Raw genomic sequence first — 20,994 nt, 5'->3', positions numbered from 1 at the left:
CCAGCACAATGGATGATCCACTATAAGACACATCATCGGCAAAATTTCAAAACATTACATACAGAGAAGATCCTAAGAGGTCTGGGGGTGGAAGTGAGAGGGAATGGACTCATGCAAAAAAGTTACAATCAGAACAGCATTGCATTTCTCAACATTTAGAAGAGAAAACACAATGGGCCAATGCCTTCAAAATAATTCTAAGGAAAAGTTCTTCACAACCTGGAACTCGATACCTAGCCAACCTGTTGTGACATGAGACATGCAAGATCTCAAGAAATTTCTCTCTCACACACTTTCTCAGGGAGGCAGTTAGAGGTGACAAAACAAGAAAGAATTCAGGAGATTAACATACATAACATGACCGTGAAAGGATACACCAACTCAAGAGGTGTGTAACAAACCTAAAGAAGAAACCAAACTGGTACATACCAAAACAAGACATCTCTAAGACATACCCAAGGAGTCTGAGCATATTAAAAGGAACTTGGCACAAATGAATGAGAGCTTGGGGAGAAATTAGTGACAAATACAAAAAGCAAATGAAAAAACTCCCTCCAAAAAAAGTTATGCAGGGATAAAACAAAGTAGTAACAGTATACCACATGGCCTAGTTGTGAAAGCCATAAGGTAAAAACTACTGAACTAACTTAAGTCATAACTATAATAGAATCTTAAAGTGGTCCATGGGAATAGCAGGATGGTGAAAAAGAGCTAAATCTTCATTTTCCACACTAGAAAATCAACAGATGATACGTAAGATAGAAAAACCAACACACAGCAAAATAAAGCAAGTTATCTAATGACATGGAGGTAAGTAATGTGAGAATCAGCAGAGTTGAAAGTGGTTGCCTCCGGGGAGTGGAAAACTTGTTGCTTTTTTAGAATTGAGGTTTTTTACACTAAGTGTAAAAAAGTGTAAAAATGAAAAAGTTATTTTTTCAAAAAAGACAGCTTCATGCAGCCTAGGAAGCAACAACATTAAAATCACCAAAGCAACTACAGTGATAAGTTAAAGGGTTATCCCATATTACTATAGAGAAAGACCATTAATGATCTCTACATGGTATTATTCATATTGGTAAAAAGAAATTTAAAAAAATAAAACAAGCCTCAGAATAACCTCTTTCAGTAGGGAGGAATTCTGTATATAAATCAAGTAATATATTTACATACAGTAAATCAAGTATTACATCAAAACTAAATCTCACACAGTTAAAGCACTTGGTACATGAACTGGTTTGGAAGGTTAAGTTTCCTGGGTATGTAAGGATACCTGAGCATACCCTCTAGGAGCGCCATCTTGGCTTATCTAAAAGCCATGTACTTGCTCCTGTTTCCTCAACAGGTAACACTAAACAGTTACCTTGTATATATTTTTTATAATGACTTATGGTTTATATACTTCACTGTATATGTCCTGTGTTGTAAGATACATACAGTGTCCTGTATTGAACATATGACTATCCCAACATTAAATAATATCCATAGGACTACTGTGCTTTGAGTTAAAAATTTTTAAGTTTCTCTTCCCCTTTATTGTAGTCAGGCTAGGCCTGCTCATTAGGTACTACTGATAGCACTTCCTCCTTCTAACTTATAACTCGTTTGGCAAGGACTTCAAAACCAGATTGTTGAGATTGTTAGTGGTATGGTACGTAATAACAACAAATAGAGACTAAGGGATAAAGTAGCTCGCCTTTAAATAACCACAAGAGTTTTAGTGCCTAAACTAAAGGAAATGAGCAAAAACACATATATACTATATCATGGATAAGTGAGAGTACTAAAGAGCTGGATTTCAAATAGATATGCGTGATTATATTTCAGCTGACTCAAAAATACCTATTGAACATCAAGTTGTATATATAATGTTGGCGTTTCTTCCTCTACTGAGAATCAGAATAATAATAAACTGTTTGCCTTGAGTCTTCAAAACTGCTGATTTATTCTCACTTGATTTTTTCCTGCTAAAAAAAAAACACACATACACAAACCACCTAGCTAGTCCCAAAGAGATCAGGTCTGGCTAGCCACCTTCTCTCCCTCATGAAGTCGGAGCTTCCAAGGATGAGATATGTTGAGAACAGAGACATGATGGCAACACAGCTGCCTTTCCTACCCAGAAATGGCACTCCTCTAGTCCCACATTTATTCATTCGATAAAAGTTTATTGAGCACCTACTATGTGCACAGCATTGTGCTCAGTGCTGTAATTTTTGAAATGACAAAATTGTATATGTAGGATCTGACCCAGCCCTTGAAGTTTTCCTGACTTGATAAGACAGTATGCCCCTACATAGCTGATTTAGAAAGCTAAAAACAGGGATGAGGTCTGCTTTCTGTCCTTTTATCAGCCCAGCATAAACTTCTGCTTTCCTCAAATCAGTCAAAAGTAAAAACAAATAAGGCACATTAAAAAAAAAAAATTCCCTCCCTTTAATTGACCAAAGTAAAGCCATGACATTTCATTTGGTAACCTCTCAGAATTATAAAAAAAAAAATCATTGCATTTGGCCCAGCCCATATTGCCCAGGGCAAAACTTCCAGACAATTCTAATCCCATGGTGCTCTGTTCTTATAAACTGCATATTTTAAAAACATCTTCAGCGTCCTAAATGGGACGCGCTCAGTGCGAAGCGTATCAGAGCTGGACGTAATGTTTATGTCCTTGACAAGCCTCGATTATCCAGGTCCTTTACCTACAACATAAAGATGTCAGTTTAATATTACAATCGGGTCAATTTAGGAGAGCTTCTCTACTGAGTTGGGTCACCCCGACGGGGAGGGATTATGTTGGATGCCCCTGCCCAGTTTGGCTTTGTGACTAAATGAGCACTGGTTTGAGACTAGTTACCCTCTGCTTAGCCTTTGAAATACTGTGAGGAGCAATATAAATGATCTACCTTCCAATACATCAAGGGTTCTCAATCTTTTCTTATGTTAGAGATATAACACACTTATATGACTCTATGCCCTAAATTCTTCAGTAGCTCGAAAGCACAAACACTTTCTCCACCCCACCCCCTGCCCCACTAAAGCCTGATAATTATTAAAAGATCAAGTCCAGCCCCAAATGGAAATGTATCACTGACAACATTGCCACAATGACAGCAGACTAGGGTGTTTTCTCTCTAAGAACAATCTACATAAAAACAGAAAATTCAGAATGAATTGCAAGCTACTTTTCAGACATTAGAAATGTCCCTATTTTAGAAATATGTAGTCCACTTTTACCACTAGAACCAATGTGCAAAGATGACAGGGTAGCATCTGCTCACCTTGTATATCCTTACTAGCCAATGCTCTGTGGTATATGCTTCCTCCAGGACATCAAGCTCAAAGTCTTTATTCCCAATCTCAGCATTCCGCACACGGTCAAAACCTGGTGGACGCTCTAGAAAGGGACAAAAAAATGGGATACACTTCTTTCTACAGTGCAGATTTCCTAAGGAAATACTAAATCAATTTGGTGAGTCATCTACTAATTGGAATGTTATTCCTCAGCCTGTAGCTTGTTTGTTTAGAGAGTAGGACCTGCAGAAAGGATGTCAGTAGTGAGGGCAAATTCAATTACCCTAACTCAGGTCCTCTCCAAGATGATGATGCTTCTTATGGCTTCTAAGAGGGAGGGGGCTGACTTCCAAGCCCCTCTGTTCCTGACGAGTGCTACACAGAGGCCTCTGATATACCAGTAACCCTTCCATGGATCAGAGAAAAACCTATCAGAAGTCAAAGGCCTGTATCTGGTTCAGAAATTGTCCCGAGTGCAGAACTAAGAAATTGAAGTTAGAAGGAAAGACTTAACCTTAATTACTCTTGATGTATTTAAAGAAATGAAAAGTCCTTTAACCCTTTGCACTCACTTGCTTTTTCTCGATTCCTTTATTCTAATGCTAACCGTGTCGAGTCACACTCGACATCCGAGTGCAAAAGGTTAATCTATCCCCCTTCATTCCTTTCTCCATTGAAATTCCTTTTACTGAGAGACAATAAAAAGTAATGGGTAAAAGCATAGAATCTACAGCCAAATTGCCTGAGTTTCACTTGACTTTGCCACTTGTGACTTTGGGTGGTTAAGTATCCTATTTGTACCTTAACTTCCTCATATATAAAGTGGGAATAATACTAATATTTACTTTTTGGGCGATGTGAGGATTAAATGAGTTAACAGTTTTAAGGCACTTAGAGCCTCGCACATGAAAAACACCCTGTGTTAGCTATTACTGTTCTTACTATTGTTATTAATGTTGCTAAGAATCACTCACTGGCTTCTGTGTAGACCTGTCCAAAGCGGTAGTAACACATCTTGTACATAAGGCAGTTGAGCAGCACTGGAGAACCTTCCCGGTCCACACGGAATTCCCCAGTTGGAGTATAATAATCATGCTCCTTGATATGTCTGCCTGTGTCTGTGCTCCCTCCAATCCGGACCATCCACAGAAACTTGTTGATGTCTACGGAAAAAAAGAAAAAGAAAGAACTGCATTACAAAGGTTGCTGGAGCTAAACCATCTAATGAAAAGCTCACTATTTCTAAGGAAATTCCCCAAATATTTTTCTAATGGGGAATGGCACCATTTAACTCATTTGTAAAAACTGGAAAGACAATTTGTAGACAAAACATTTTCCCTCAATATATACAGCTTGTCCTCTAGATTATTAGACTGCTAAAATCCTATACAATTGGTCCAGACTTAAGTCACAACTGAAATTAGTTCCAGGTATTAGCTGGGGCTGAGCTGTCCAATACAATAGCTACTAGCTACATGTAGCTACTGACACTTGAAATGAGGCTAGTCCAAATTAAGATGTGCTATAAGTATGAAATAGTCGAAAAACAAAACAAAGTGTGTAAAACATCTTGACTACATATTAAATAATAATATTCAGTTAAATAAGATTATTAAAGTTCATTTCTAGGGGGTGTGGAGGAGGTAGAAGAAGGTAGAGGGGCGATAAATGGTGATGGAAAGAGACTTGACTTGGGGTGGTAAATTCACAATGCAATGTACAGATGATTTATTATAGAATTGTACACCTGACACCTATATAATTTTATTAACCAATGTCCTATTCAGTATTTCCAAATAAATAGACTGGCCTTACCAGATAATTGTATTAAATAAATGGTCTTTAACAATATCAAAAAAAAGCAGTTGTAATAATGGGGGGAATAACGTCACCCCAATAAATTCAACTAGAAAGTTAAATAGAAATAAATAAAATTCATTTCCCCTATTTCTTTTTATTTTGATCTGGCTAACAGACATTTTAAAATGACATATGTGGCCCCGGCCAGTGTGGCTCAGTGGTTGAGCACTGACCCCATGCACCAAGAGATCGCTAGTTCCATTCCCCATCAGAGCACATGCCCAGGCTGCGCTAGACACAATATATATAAAACATTTTAAGCTAAAAGATTACTCTATGGCTTAAACCTACTAAAAAACATTAAATCTTCAGTTCATTTCAGAAGCTTTATGTTGTTTACTGGTTGTGGAACTACTCCTAGACCTTAGACAAGTATAGCATGCTGTACCTACATGAGAAATATCTACAATTACTTTCTACTTGTTGCCAAAAAAAACTCTCAAGTTGCAAATACTTAGGAACTTCCCCAAATAAGAAAATATGTTAATAAGATAACAGAAGGTGGGATAAGGACACATGTAATACCTTAATCAATAAAGAAATTAAATTTAAAAAAAAAGATAACAAAAGGACAGAAAAATAGGAGCATCATTTAGTTTTCTTAGAATCTATGCCCTACAGCTAGAAGTAGAATCTAGTACATTACCATCAGAGGAATACCCAGTCAGGCCTCCAAAAATGACCAACACATAGCTAACATCAAGCTCCCTCATGATCTCATAGGCTTTTTCTTCTGTGGATGCCATTGCCTAGAAAAAGACATGCACATTTCTCAGAACAAAATTCCAGGTCATATGATCCCACATGGAGAAATACTTCCCACTAGACCCTGTGGGCCAACCACTCAAATGATCCCTTTACCTTACCTGCCCTACTCGAGAAATATGGGTATTATTCCACGTGTTATTGTCCACTAAAATCGTCCGATTCGCCATAGCTGTAATCTGGTAGCCATAATCCCACCATGACATGACCTTAGCATCCTGAAAGAAGTAATGGGAAATGAAAATAACAAGCTTCTCACTGCCTCCAAAAATCACATAGAAGAGATAGAGTGGAAGGGCATCTGATAGGAAATGAGGCATGGCTAATTAATCAATTTCTTCACAAAATAATGCATGCAACAAAAAATTAATCTTTGCACCTGGTCCTACATTTATATACAATCATGAAATCTCAGTGCAAATTATACAATCCAACATTCCCAATACTTTCATTGTAGATCACTTTTTAAAAAAATATATATTTTATTGATTTTTTTACAGAGAGGAAGGGAGAGGGATAGAGAGTTAGAAACATCGATGAGAGAGAAACACCAATCAGCTGCCTCCTGCACACCCCCTACTGGGGATGTGCCCACAACCAAGGCACATGCCCTTGACTGGAATTGAACCTGGGACCCCTCAGTCCACAGTCCAACGCTCTATCCACTGAGCCAAACCAGTCAGGGCTGTAGATCACTTTTTTACAAACAAGTATAATGGAGTGGGAGGTATAGGGGACTGTTCAATATTTCCAAATAGACTGGCCCCACCAATTAAATAAATGGTCTTTAATATTATTTTTAAAATCAGTTATAATAATGGGGGGAAACACAAATCACAGGATATAATGGGAAAGGATTAAAAAATTCTTAAAGTTTTGACTCTTCATAAATCTAACTCAGAAGTGCTATTTCTAATAGCTACTGCAAAGGAAATCACTTCAGCCCTGGCCGGTTTGGCTCAGTGAGTGGAGCACCAGCCTGCAGACTGAGGGGTCCTTAGTTAGATTCTGGTCAGGGGCACATGCCCAGGCTGCGGGCTCGATCCCCAGTTGGGGTGTGTGCAGGAGGCAGTCAATCGATGGTTCTCTTTCATCGTTGATGTTTCTCTCTCTCTCGCTCTCTCTCTCTCTGAAATCAATAAAAATATTTTTTTTAAAAAGAAGAAAGAAAAAGGAAATCACTTCAGATTCTCAGAGGTATAAACCAAAATGTTAAAAGTGGTTATCATTAAGTGATCACATTATGGAAAATTTGTCTTTTTTCTTCTATTTTCTGACTTTTTTACAGTGAACATGTATTATTTATCTGTAACTCTTTTTCTTCTTATATAATTGGGATAGTCCATCTCATGATAAAATCACCATCAATACCAGTAAGGATCACTATAGAGGAAATCCTGAATTGAGTGGAGGTGACCTTTAAAGGTCATTCAACACTAGAGTCCTATAGTTACAATTTCTCCAGGTTTTCCACCCATCTAAAAGCTCTGATTCACCATAATAACAAATGCCTCCCCCTTTACCCTACCCATAACTCCACTTTTCCCAAATCTTTACCTCTGGAGTATTGTGACGAAGCCAATAGTACGCTTCTCGAAAATCATCAAAAATAATTCTACTGCCATCCCCACCACGAGCAGACAGCACAATGGAGGGCGAAGAGTAGGCCTCACTGGTCACCCAGGTTGAATGAAAGGTGTAGGTAATGAGAAAGAAAGCCATGACCAATATCATCCCACTTGCCACCTAAACAAGGAAAAAATGTGTTATAAAACCAAATTAAATTTACACAACACAGAACAGCTTCTTACACACAGTCAATAATATAAATGAATCAAAATAAGTCAGGGGCTATATAAGTTAATTCTAACCACTTATGACAGTCCTCTTACTCAAAAACAAACACACACACACACGGATACATATAGTTTTCCAAGCCTGTTCTTGGTGTTGCTTTATACTCACTTCATTCTTAATAGGGTAGGTAGAATCCTGTTGCTTCTTGCTCTTCTTGTCTGGACGACTTATGTCCAGATTCTTCATATAAGTGGACAGTACCTGGGAGACTCCAATGCCAGAAAGAATGCACATAACAGGTGCCAACACTAGCATTAGACGCACCTGAAAGAGACAGGTGCAAGATTACAGTCTAATCAGTGTTTTACAAATTATAGTTTTCAACCTATGAATACATCATGACATTAATTTAGGGGTTTTTAACAAACATGACTTTTCAATGAAATAGAACAAAATAGGAGAGAAAATAATTGATAAATCTACAGTAGTAGAAGTATATATTTCTTAACCTTTGTTTTCCAGTTATACATATATGTATATATGTATGAGAGTCCTGAGTAATATTAAATATGTTTCTTAACGTGTGAGAAACAGTCTTGTTACAATATACAAAATCTCTCCTGTTTTAACACCTCAACAAGCCTCCATTATCTCCCTTTTTAAGACATCCAGAAAGATAAGGGAAGGAACCTGCCCAGGGTCACTTTCTCCAACAAGTGCAGAAGTGCCTCCCCCTAACACAAGGTCATGAATACAAGAAAGCTGGGCCCCGCAATCAGAATGCATGAGTGCTCACACCTTCTGGTGAAGGATCAACCAAGGAGCAGCTTTACAAGGCAGCCCTCAAATGCTCAGAGGGAAGCATCTGCACAATCACCAGTACTTTCTGAATCCTGCTATGCAGGAGCAAAAAAGCACCCGAGTTAGGAGTGGGAAGGTGTGCTAGGACTGAGGGACTTGCTCACCATTACAGCTGAAAAGTACATGCTGGTCACACCATACATGATGATGAAAATCCGGGCATCAGACAGGTTGCTAAAGCAGTAATAGAGACCAACTACAAGAGTAAAAGTAAAAAGTAAGCAGCTAAAAAAACAATCATACATACATGGAAAGATGTTCACTACAGCACTCTTTAAAAATAGCAAAAAATCAGAAACCACATAAATGTCCAACATTAAGAAAGAAAATTATAGCATATTTTACTTTATAAAATTAACATACTACAATTAAAATACTGCTGTAGAGATTATGGACCATTTGCCTTCTCCGTAACACATCTCTGTAGTTTTTAAAAAATTAACAAATGATATGTCTTAAATGTTATTTCTCTAAACAATACTAAACAAATTATCATGATTCCTTATGAAATTAAAATAATCAGGGGGAAAATTAGCATTTATTTTTTATTCAATAAATAATTGGATGAATATACATCAAAATGTTAATAGTAGCAACAGATATGTGTTGAGAATTCCTGAAATTTTTAACTTTTTTCACTTATCTATTTTTTTTTACAATGGATAACTTAGTTTCATAGTAAGAAAAAAATGTAAAAGTTATTTTCTAAAATAAAAAAAATTTTTTAAAAGGAAGCCCAGTACAACGGGTAAATTCTAAAACATATCTGGATTGGCCAGAAGATACATTAGATGAAGAGGCTTTACAATCAGCCAGGCCCATTCTGGATTTCAATGCTGCTGATCAATGGGGAGGACCCAGGGATGGGCAGTGGGAGGGAAGTACACTAGAAGTATTCCCACACACACCCTGATTACAAATTTTCACACATAAATGAGCACAAAACTGAGGTTCCGAACTTTCCCGGGTCTGCAACTATTCAATTCTAACATCTACTCTGCTTCAGAAAAAAATGCTTAGCCATCCTCTGTACTGCACAGGGTAACTAGGCAAAGAACAAAAACACAAGGATGAGGATATTTTACTTATTTTGAAACAAATGGCGATTCTTACAAAGAAGGCCACTTTAGAACACAGACAGACCTGGAAACATGAAGACAAGAAGCTGCAGGTCAAAATAGTATGAAGACCAGGTCGTAGGCTGATGCTCAGACACAGAAGCAATGATGGGAATGTTGTTCTTCGCGTAAGAAGGGTCCAGCAGTGAGTAGAAACGCCCCGTCCAAGGAGATATTTTTCCTGGCAGCAAAGACAACAAATATTTCACAATCACTCTTGGAACAAACTAACATCTAATCCTAACTAATCACAACTTCTCATTTCAATAAGATTCTCTGAGACAGAAAAGGATTAGGTTTTTGTTTAAATGCCATCAATACTTGGAAAATTTCACTCCTTCCTTTTTTTCAAACTGGAGAGTACTTTCGCCAGTAAAGCAAGCAAAATAAAGTCATGCTGTACACAAACTCAGACGGGAGGCAGAAGTGCTTCCTAGAAGGGTTTAGGCCAAATCTGGTCAAACCAAAGCCAACTCTATAAGTCAACTGTGTCCTCTAGTGCTGCTCTGAATTAGACAATACACAGAAACTTGGCAAAATCAAATCAGCCTCTGAGAAGTGGAAGTGAGGAAAATGGCATGCCAACCAAACTAAACAGCTGTAGTGTAGTGCATACAGGATCAGATGAGCCCATGCTGTAGGGTTTGGCAAGCAATGTTAGGACTTCTCCCACCCTACCAACAGGAACCAAAAATAAAAAGAATAATTAGCAAGGTAAGATACGGTTCTTTGATCAAGTGTGATTCTTCTGTTCTAACAAGACATCCTTTGCTATGCTAAATCCAAACACTAGGCTGACAAGTGAAATAAATGTTGAAGAAGTAGGACTTCGTATGTTTATAATGAAAAGAGAAATAGGAGAAAAAGAAGGAATCTTTCTTAAACCATATTTTTGGAGTTTATGCTATGTCCAAACCCATTTACATTTAATACTAAAAGACATGAACGTTTCCTACCTGTCAGCATGAGGAGAGTTCCCACGGTGAGAAGGACAAAGCCGACCAGGGAGATGACACTTCGAAAAAGAACTTCAAATTGCTGTGGGTTCAACTTGCTGCGCAGATAATCCACAAAGGCATGGATCTGGCAGAGGCCAAAGACCCCAAAGGCTGCCATGTGCTCTGACGAGAGGACAGGCTGTTGGTGAAAGTATATGTATGAGAATAATGTTAGAAAAAGAATGGCTCCAGCCTAGACCTGAATTACCCTGACCTAATTCAGACCAATGGGGCAAGTGAGTTCTGAGCCACCAAGGAACTAGGGACAATCTAGAGGAGGGTCTAATTCACCTGCTATATTTTCCAAAGAATACATACTCTGTCACATCTCTGGCCTTTGCTCAGGCTATTCTTTTAGCCTGGATTGCAATTTTCTCATTATCCTAAATTTGCATTCACTGAAATTCTCATCACTCGAGGCCCAATGCAAGTATCATTTCTCCCTAATCTGCCAAACTGAAATCCATCACTCCCCTCTACGTTCCCTGAACTTTAGATCTCTTCCATCACTGAACTTTGTTTAAACCACCTGTTCTCAAACTCCAGTAGGTATCGTAATTGTGGGAGGTGGAGGGGAGGGAAGGGAGGTTGCTGAGCCCACCCCCAGTCGGTCTGTGGTGAGGCACCAGAATTTGCATTTCTAACAAGTTCCCAGATACTGCTGATGCTGCTGGTCCAGGAACTACATTTCCAGAACCATAGACTATAGACCGATGCATGTACTTCTTTCCCCCAGCAAGACTGTAACTTCCTTAAAGACCAGGGCCATATTGTTCCTTTTCACATTTCCCAGTGATTAGCAAACTGCATATAGGTGGTCAGTAAAGAAATACTTGCTGACCTCTGAATAAGGATTCCACTTTCATGAGACTGACATGAGAAACCAAACACACCATATTATTTGGATTTAATAGTTGTCTCTTAACTCTGGAGGGTAATGTGACTAAAAGGTTTGTGCTCTGCTTCCTGAAATATTTTTGCTTAGGCCCCTTTAAGAAGTTTAGGGATCATTATCATTAAATGGTGTCATTATCATTAAAAAGGATTAGGAATAACTTTGATCACTTATATCAAGGCAGCTCAGCCAAACCACTTCTCTTCCTACAAACCTAAGCCAAATTAGCAGTCAAACTTCATGGAGCAAACATTAATGAACTCCTGGAAGGAGCCTTTAATGACCAATGATTCTGTTACTTCAGTTAACACCAGCAATCCAAGGTGAGACCTGAGAATAAGTCTTACTCTCCTCCCAAAATCCAAGATAAATCAATGTAGGTGGAGCTGGTTAGAACCAGAAGCTAAAAATCCCACTCGGCCTAGAGCTCACCTGGAAACCCACAAAGGAGATCTGCATGGAAAGAATGGTGCCCAGGCAGTAAACTGTGCAGTAGGCCACATAGATCCGGTGGGAGAAGCGTCCCGTGAGCATCAGCACCAGCACATGGAGAGGGATCAAGTTGATCAAGAACACATAGCCTCCCCATGAAGAGACCTATGACAGGATGAAAAAGAACAGTTCCTCTGAGCACTCCTCCTCCTCCCACCACCAGCATACCTTGGAATATTACCTGTGACCTTTTTAAAGAACATATCTTTATAATAACTAATAAACTTTATTTATGCCAAGTGGCTTAAAGAGTTTAAATAACTGATTTCTTTAAATAGGAAAATCAAATTCACGCCCATTGCTGTAACTCAATCCCCTATTCCCTGTGGCTCCTACATCAAAATCACAAAACAAGAGGCACCCAACCTTCAGGGTGGGTTCCTCTAGATGCAAGCTATTTAAGCTCCCATGGAGAACATGTAGGGATACATGGGAAACATGAGCAAGTGGAAGCAGTTAAAGGAAGAAGTCTAAGAGTATGTGTAAAATCAAACAAATATAGATATATAAAAAACTTAAGGGGAACATATCAGAAAAGAGAGTTGGCCAACCAATATGCACCCACAGGAAATACGGTATCTGGAAAACTTTAAAAATTAAAACATCTCTATCTTGCTATTATATAATCGACATCCATGCCTGCCTTGGGTTAGTCTTTGTATGGATACAAGAGACAGTAAAGACTTCTAGCTTCCATTCCATAATCTCAAAGCCCAAGAGCTACTTCCAATTTATAACAGTTGATCCCAGTAGGTATTCGGACACAGAGAAACTCCTAGAAGAAAGAAGTGAAAAGTTACCATGTAGAAATAAGCAAGGGCACACTTGGCTGCCCAATAGATGGAACCAGTCTTTACTGCTTTGATCCACATGTAGTAAGTGAGTAGCATGCAAAAGATGGCAATTCCTGCAGAAAGAATGCAACAAAGAGTCAAAAAAGGACCATACTGGCATAATTTTTAAGAATACCACTCTGGGAAAAAACTGCCTGATTCATATCTCAGATCTACTACCCATTTATAGCATAATTATTGTGCCCTTCCTTGTACAAATCAGTCCATAATAGTATCTACTTCATAAGTGTTGTGAAGACAAACTTAGTAATTGCATGCTAAGCACAGTACCTCGCATACAGCAAGCACTCAGTGAGTGTTGGTCATTATCATTACTATTCTTTCCAGTTACTAAATTCCCTGCTAGTGTAATCCTAAATATATCCCCTACATCCGGCATTTCCATCTTACCACAAGCAGATCCTTCTTCCCTGACCGCCCCTCTTTAATATTTGCCTGTTGGAAGTACCAGCCTCAGGGTCCAGTTCACCTAAACTGCTTCCCAAATCTGAATTAATGTCTCCTTTAACTACATTCCCAAAGTATTCCGTTCATATTTCTCTCTTGGCACACAATACTATCTGCTTGTTACTAGTTATTTTTATAGGTCCATACTGTATTTACCTTCCTTCATAAAATACAGGCCAACATAATTTTATTCATTATCTATCTCTATAATCTTATTCATTACTCTCTTTATAATACCTAATACTTCTTTCCCAATAACACTCAATAAACACAGGTTGAATTTAACACTAAAAATTAACTCTATTTATAAGTCCAGGGATGAGTCAAATGCTACCTTTCTACAAGAGAGGACAGGAAGAGAATATAAACTTTTCTGAGATCCTTTCCTGCCTATTTCTAATCTTCTTGCCCAGATACCACTTTTGCTATTGCTAAATAATACATATGAACCCAGGTTCTACTGCACATCATGAAGTTTCAGGGGAAAATGAAGGGGACAGACCTTCCTTGGCATTTTCAGTCTTACCTTCATTATCATAGGAGCCAGCTACAGATCGGGAGATATACCCAGGAACTACAGCAATCATGGCAGCAGCAAGAAGTCCAGCCCCTGCATCCTGTAAGGAAAGAAGGGCAACAGGAAGTTAACACCAACACATCTATGAGAGGATCCACTAGTCCATTCTGTTTAACATGGGCTCAGAGAACAGTCCAACACTTTCACAGGTAAATGTGATGCTAGAAATGTTCACAGCACGAGAGAGCTAAAAACTTCACACCAACTCCCCATGATGATACCAAGTCTGAAACTGAGAACACATGTGCAAAAGACAGACAAATCACGTAAGCTGTCAGACATCATACACTGGCCCCGAGTGGGCTGTTTGGCTGGTGAATCCCCAGTCTTATGAATCCCTACCCCTAACTGTATCTGTGACACTGCAGGAACACCAGTCACACCTCTAAAAGCTATGCAAGTACAAGCAAAGGAAGACAATTATTATTTGAGCTAAAAAGCCAACAGAGCTAGGTGATAATCTATCTGGACTAAAGATTCCAGGAGCTTAGATAATCACGCTGCAATATCACCAGGCAATCTGTGAGCTCAGGAGCAAGGAACAACAAAATGTAACTGACACCCAAGGTGAGGAAGAACTTGTGTGTTAATAAGAGTAAAATTTGAAACAAGGGCAGCAAGGAAAGCATGAAAAGGCTTCCAAACTAAACTCGTTTCCCAAACCCTCCTGCTAGTTTAACCCCTCTCAAGTATCTCCCTGCCACCATAACCACGAACTAAGAATAGCCTCCAAAGAGCCAGGGTCAGCAATGCAGAAACCTAGAAAGAGGCAGTATTATGGAGTCTCCTACAGAAACCACGTGGTTTAAGAATTTTAAAATAAATATTTTTCAAAAATCAACAAATAACTGCTAAAGTGTTCATTTTTACTAGGAAGAACTTTAGAATTATGTCCTATAGTTGTTTTTCCTCTCCTTTAGAGTGTGAGGACTTCAAACCTCACATTTCACATTTTAAATATGTTTCCCCCTTATGGAACAATTTACATTTGACCTTCAAATGTTCTCTTTAAAGGACAAACAGTTGTTAATGATAAGAAACCACGTATTCTAGGGAGGAGCTGGAGTGAACCAATAATGCGGCACAGCAAAAGCTGTCTTTAGCCTCTGGCTCCCTGCTAAGGTTCAGTCCCCCACCCACTACCATTGACTACGGAGGTTCAACAACATTCATTCCCAAGCCTCCTGTCACCACAAATCCTTCACCTTGAGCTCTTTGGTAAGGTGGTACGTGACGATGGTGGTGAAGGAAGAGAAGAGAGGGGCCAGGAACACACAGACATTCCGAATGTCGATGGTGATGTGGAAAAAATGGAGTACATGGTAGATTGCAGCAGAGGTGATCATTAAGCCTGTAACAAGAAGAAGAAACTCCATTAAGTTATCTATAATAATAAAAGTGTAATATGCTAATTAGACCGGACAGCTGAACGACCTTCCGGACATCCTTCCGGATGACCTTCTGGACGAAGCCAGGGCTGGGAGGGCCGAGGCAAGCCGCCGTGGCTGCGAGGGCCAAGCCCTTTGCATGAATTTCATTCATCGGGGCTCTAGTCCTAGGATAAAGCACTTAAGGGAAAATGCAAATACCAATAAAGTGACAACACAGGTCTTGACAAACAACCAGAAATACTAAGACAGCAACTACAACAGGCTTATATTTCTCTCTTAAGGGTTCAGTCAGAAATACAGAATTTTTGAAGCACTACACACACCCACTCTCCCATACCCATTCTCCTGTCTCTATAAGATCCACTTTTAGGACTCTGCAATCAGAATGAAATTATAAGTGTCACAAAATGAAGATATTAGAAATAAAATAAATTGTTCCATAATATACAAATACCTATTTTCTGTTTTTAAAAAAGAATCCTGTTTCACTCACCTGGGTAAATCGTTCCACCAATGATTCGGCCCAATGGGTACCAGGCCCGGTCATCAAACCAGTTATGGAATTTATAAAACCCCTCCTCAGCAAGGAACCGGGTAGTCCGATAATTAAAGTACCTACAGCAAGGGGAAAAGGATCCATGTCTCCACCTCTTCATTCTCAAATACTTGTACCAATTTGCAGTAAATTTTGCTCCTCAGATTACACCACTGAGAAATGTATCATTACTCCAATAAAAGTCAGTTTGCTACCCCAAATTATGCCAAGCATTAAAATCATTTTATGCTACTGTAAGTCTCATTTGTAGTTCCATGCTTGGCTCAACCAAAGCACTGCTTCCCTCGCAAGGAAGTGCAGCTAAAGCCTAACATGCTAATAAGGCTCTCTAGCAGGACACTGCATCAGGCTGGCGTGTCGTAGGCACCGCCACAAGTCAGAGAGTTCAAGCGCCCAAAAGACAAAACAGCTGAGCTGTGGGCACCAATAAATTTGGCTCTTTTCACGTGACAGGAACAAGCAAGAGAACATTTCCATACTACATACAAGGACACATGGATAAGTTCAAGTGATGGGCATCTCTAAAGATGGTGGTTTAACACCATCTGCAGGATGAACATTTTTTAACCCACTCCATAATACAAACTTCTTAATTCTCATGTCATTTAAAATAGTTCTAAATGCCACCTACACAGGAGTGTAAAATGTAAATTACATAAAAATGTTTGATATAAAACGCTTAGTGTTATCCATGGAAAGACACAGTTCTTCAGGTCCAAGCTATGTGACCCCTTCTCTTAAGTTTCTCACTTAAAAAGTAATTTTTTAAAAGGCAAAAAATATAAATAAATAAATAAATGGAATTGTTTAATTACTAAAGATAATCATGACTAATCATCATTCCTGCTCCCCCCTCTAATCCTATTTCCTCCTTGGTCTGTCAGGTTTTCACAGCTAAAGCAGAAGTGGCAGAAATCTCTATCCTGTTTACTGCTAATGAATGTTGTTTTGGTAACTGTCAAAGAGACAGAAGGGCTCAGGGTAACAGGCAGTCAACATGTGTCAGAAATGTGTCCTTTGCCTACCAGTAGGAGAGGCAGAGTGAGGCGGGAAAAGTTAAGTTAGTGTGAATAGGTCTGGACTAGTGTCACACCCCGGGCCTCAATTTTCTGCTCTGCAAGAGGAAATGTCAAATCACAAGATCTTTATAGTCTCTCCCAGCTCTATGACTACAGAGCAGATATTCTTGCTTTCCCTGACATCTCACCTCAATGCTTGCCCACCTAGAAAGAAGGTCCTGACTGGTCATTAAGAAACAAGGATGTGAGTTTCCTCATTCATGAGAAAAAATATAAATTGTTTTAGGGGAATCCCAAAGAAAAGTATCCATATGCCTTCAAAGTGCTTTCTAATATCTACACAAAACAAAACAACAAATTTACAAATACATGCAGGAACATTTTGAATCAATGCTCCATATGCTGAATAGGCTATGTTTAAGATACCAATATTTCAAGAACCTATGATTCTAGCTCTCCAAATTTTAATTAAGCCTTAGGCAATATAACATAATGACTCCAGTGTCTAGAGACAGACAAACCTAGAGTCAAAGCTTAGCTCCTCTACTTATTAAACTTGTAACCCTGAATTCTCTCTCCCAGCTTCCTGTCTTATTTGTGAAAAGGAGACAAAGTACTACCTTCATCTCATAGGGCTGTAGTTAGGTTTTAGAGATAATCCATAAAACAGTGCTTGGAACAAAATGAATGCTCAATAAATGTATTTCACCTGTATCTTTTTTATCTAATAAACAAAATCCCTAATCAAACTAATACATTTAAATTTTTCTCAAAGTCTTAGTACTTTACTGATAGGCCCAATTTCTACCATATAAATTGTTAAACAGGAAAAAAAAATGTCATGGATCTCAAGTTCATGGCTTGTGATTTTCTTTTCAGCCTAAAAACATACACCAGGCCCCTTTCCCTCAACCTACAATCCCTAACTGTTGACCCAGCTGAGAAGCAGACCTTAAAGGGATAGGCAGGCATACCAGTAATGTCTTACATTCTTTATAAGTTTAAGAGACTCACTTGATTAATTCTAACAGAAATGTTTCAAAAGAAGACAATTATATCCTTTGGAAAACTTGAGCAGTTTCCCCCCTAAATGTGTAGAAAATACATCCCCATCACTAAGAACTGACTGGAATGTGAATTTGAAACCCATGAACCTGAATGCTTCTCAGAGAAAACACCGGACCAAGCATATGTACTCACGGATCAAACTCGTGGATGACACTTTCAAATCTCAGGACAGCGAAGAGACGAGTGGAGAATGCTGCAAATACCAGAGAATTAACATTTCAATGGTAATGTGCCATGAATAATAATAGTAGACAGTAGAATTTTAAAGATAATAGTATTATCCAGCACAGAAGTCACAGAAATATAAAATAAAATATAAAATATAAAATGATCCCTGAATATTTATCCCTCCCACACAAAGAGAAGTTCACTTTCTCCAGATAATGATACCTACATTTTCCACTTAGGCAGGACACATTTAACTAGTTACTATCAATGCCTCTAATAACACATCCACCTATTAATACTGCACTCAACTTACCTGGTCATCTTCTATATATGTTGAGTTCCCCACAACTAACCTTAACTTTGGAGCAAACTAAGAGATAAGGCAATCAAGACTATACTTACAACTCATAAAAAGCTAAAATATCTAAAGACAGAAATACTAAGGTAGGCAACCAAACTTGTCTTTTTGAAAATTCAGTATCCAAGGGTCCTCAGTATCTCGTTCAGCCCTATGAGAAAATAGAACTAGCACAGCATGCTCCCCATTCTTTCCCAGATGTCACTAGTCCTTTTATAACCCTTGTTCTTTTGCCTTCATAAAATTATACTGATGGAGGACAGTAAAAGGAACACATTCTGCTGAAAACAATAAGAAAGCCATTCTTTATTTTTTTCAAGATTTTCTCCTTTCCATCCCCCAAAGAAAGAGTGCACATGCACACTCACATAACACAGCAGCCATTGACAGAATGAGAAGCTTCAGAAGTGTGTCCTGCTTCTCATAGGACAACCGCAAAAATCCCAGCTTAGTCATCTTGACATCGATGGGTGGCAACAGATGACACTCAAGTAGCTAAAATGGAAAAATCAAGACCATAGGATATTGAACACCTTCCATTTACCCAATTCACTTTCATGCTTTTTTATTTATTAAAGTAATTGGTCACTTTCTTATTTTATGGTGGTAGAGAAACATAAAGGAGACAGGAGCCACAGAACACACCAGAGAGGGTCAGGGCTAATACTAACGCCCGAGTCTTGCCTGAATTACGGTCAACTGGCAAGGAAGTGGCCACAAGTCAGGTGTCTGTGTTAAGACTAAAAAGGAATGATTACACCTATCACCATAATTCCGTTTCCCACTTCCTCACAGCTAACAAGTACACACGCAAAACTGGCAATAGCGTGGTACAACAAGTGTACCGAGAAAACACAAGAAATAGAAAAATGGGGGTTGGAGGAAGAGATGTAAAGAACATAGGAAAAAAATTGGAAACAGCGAAAAAATTAATTACAAGGAGAAAGAGCATTCAAGAAGAGGTAGGAATGTATGAAAGCAAGCAAGGGATGAATATTATAGAGTACAGAACCGAAAATAGAGGAGAACTAGAAGCCTCACTGAATCAGCACAATCTGCAGGTCCAAATTTCAGTTTCAACCGACTGGCTGCAAGCTTCCAAGGACCAGTGACTGCAGGGTCAACTAAAAGAGCATGACTGACCGCTAACGCGGGTGGTATTCTTATACCACACGCTGGTCAAGGGCTCCGTGAGCAAGAACACAACAATCAAGGATATGCAACACAGTCCAAGGCTGCAGGGGGATCAAAAGGAACCTGCCTCTCTTGATTCCTCCCCTCTCCCCCCAGTATTACTAGAGGAGTGTGGGGGAGGGGAGGGGGAACAACACTGGACTGGGTGGAAGGCATGAAGAATCATATGTTCCTAGCTCAATAGTGAGAAAATCAAGCATCTTTTCCGTAATTAACTGTCAGAGGTGCAGTGTTACAAGTGTTTAATTATCATCGCTGCAGAAAGCCTTATCTTGCAATCAAGAAGAAACACCTAACTCCAGGAAGTTCAATATTGCAGCCACATCCCTCAGGTTTGTATGTGTTTTCTGGAATGCCTGAAACAAAAAAACTGAACACTGCTGAGTTGATACGATCCCCACCTAGAAGAGCAAGAGAGGGGAGGAGAGTAGCAGAACCTCCACCTGAAAGCTGAGTACAGGAGCTGGTAACCTAAGGCCGGACCTTAAGGGAGTGCCCAGGGCGCTCTCTGATCGTTTTCCAACAGCCTCCAGCAAGCACGAGCAAAGGCACTTACTTCCCTTAAACGCTCAGCATCCGTTCTCCTCAATGTGCCTGCAAGCCGTGGCACCCGTGTCCCACCCCGGTTATAGTTTCGGAGACAGCACCTTCCCGCCCCCGTTCGCTGGCACCCTTCCCCACCCTCTCACACTCCTGCACGCCCCTCCTCCCCCTTCCACTTCACCCCTGCACGGGTCTCCCATCCTCACGGGACTCGGAACCTCTGACAGCCCCACTGCGAGACAACCGCCACCTCAGCATCCTGAGCGCCTTCCCCTCCAGGACCAATCCCAAGATCCCAGCAACTCCACGCACCCGCTACCGAAGTGCACCCGCTTCCCAGACCTGCACATCTTTCCATTCCGGGGCACCCCACCACCACCACCACCACCACCACCACCACGCCCCACGCCCCCTCCTCCACGCTCGCCGGTCTGCCTCCAATCCCTTCGAATGTGGAGCCCCACCTCTGGCACTTCCTCAATCCCACCAACGCCCTGGGCCGCACCTGCCGCTATTCTCCAGTTCTATCCCGCGGCCTTCTCACCTGGCCGGCGTTGCTCGGGAATCCGCTCAGCTCCCACGGCCATCCGCTCAGCGGCGCACTCAACCCTGGCAGAGGCCAGGCCCGCCTCCCGGGCAGCTCCCCATTGGCTGGCTCAGGGGCGACCCGCCACTTCGGAAGGATGATAGGGCGGTGGAACTGTCTGTCAGACCCAGAGGCGGGAACAAGGCCGCGCTCCCA

The 20,994-nt window shown here is 40.0% G+C and overlaps 2 protein-coding genes across 4 annotated transcripts in view; one reads left to right on the top strand and one right to left on the bottom strand.

The window, feature by feature from the left end:
• Positions 1-20,994, top strand: part of FEZ1 (fasciculation and elongation protein zeta 1) — a 124,366-nt gene that overhangs the window by 2,290 nt on the left and 101,082 nt on the right. The gene's annotated exons all lie outside the window — the stretch shown is intronic.
• On the bottom strand, positions 1,937-20,856 carry STT3A (STT3 oligosaccharyltransferase complex catalytic subunit A). Of its 3 annotated transcripts, none has more exons than XM_008142569.3 (18): positions 20,797-20,856; positions 18,884-19,010; positions 18,122-18,182; positions 15,840-15,961; positions 15,161-15,306; positions 13,905-13,995; positions 12,878-12,984; positions 12,018-12,182; positions 10,649-10,829; positions 9,718-9,873; positions 8,679-8,770; positions 7,882-8,037; positions 7,474-7,662; positions 6,018-6,134; positions 5,798-5,900; positions 4,266-4,454; positions 3,279-3,394; positions 1,937-2,699 (listed from the first exon to the last, which is right to left on the bottom strand). In XM_008142569.3, exons 2-18 carry the CDS (start codon positions 18,969-18,971, stop codon positions 2,661-2,663), a joined length of 2,118 nt encoding a protein of 705 aa, XP_008140791.1. In that variant the 5' UTR covers positions 18,972-19,010; positions 20,797-20,856; the 3' UTR covers positions 1,937-2,660. The 3 variants fall into 3 exon arrangements, with proteins under 3 accessions (XP_008140791.1, XP_028002766.1, XP_028002767.1); XM_028146965.2 differs by lacking the exon at positions 20,797-20,856 and adding an exon at positions 20,758-20,796; XM_028146966.2 differs by lacking the exon at positions 20,797-20,856 and adding an exon at positions 20,717-20,731.

This window comes from Eptesicus fuscus, chromosome 23 (genome assembly GCF_027574615.1).
Source record: "Eptesicus fuscus isolate TK198812 chromosome 23, DD_ASM_mEF_20220401, whole genome shotgun sequence".
NCBI classification, from domain to species: domain Eukaryota; kingdom Metazoa; phylum Chordata; class Mammalia; order Chiroptera; family Vespertilionidae; genus Eptesicus; species Eptesicus fuscus.
The sequence above is the reverse complement of the archived record's forward strand: the minus strand, read 5'-3'. Positions and strand labels throughout refer to the sequence as shown.

What these genes read in the sequence shown, in the direction of transcription:
- STT3A (XM_008142569.3), bottom strand. Translation starts at nt 18,971, where the DNA reads ATGACTAAGCTGGGATTTTTGCGGTTGTCCTATGAGAAGCAGGACACA. An exon ending in GTCATCCACGAGTTTGATCC is followed by an intron (nt 15,962 to 18,121) that starts GTGAGTACATAT and finishes CCCTTGCTGTAG; the next exon opens with GTACTTTAATTATCGGACTA. An exon ending in GACTGGGTATTCCTCTGATG is followed by an intron (nt 4,455 to 5,797) that starts GTAATGTACTAG and finishes TTTTTTCCGTAG; the next exon opens with ACATCAACAAGTTTCTGTGG.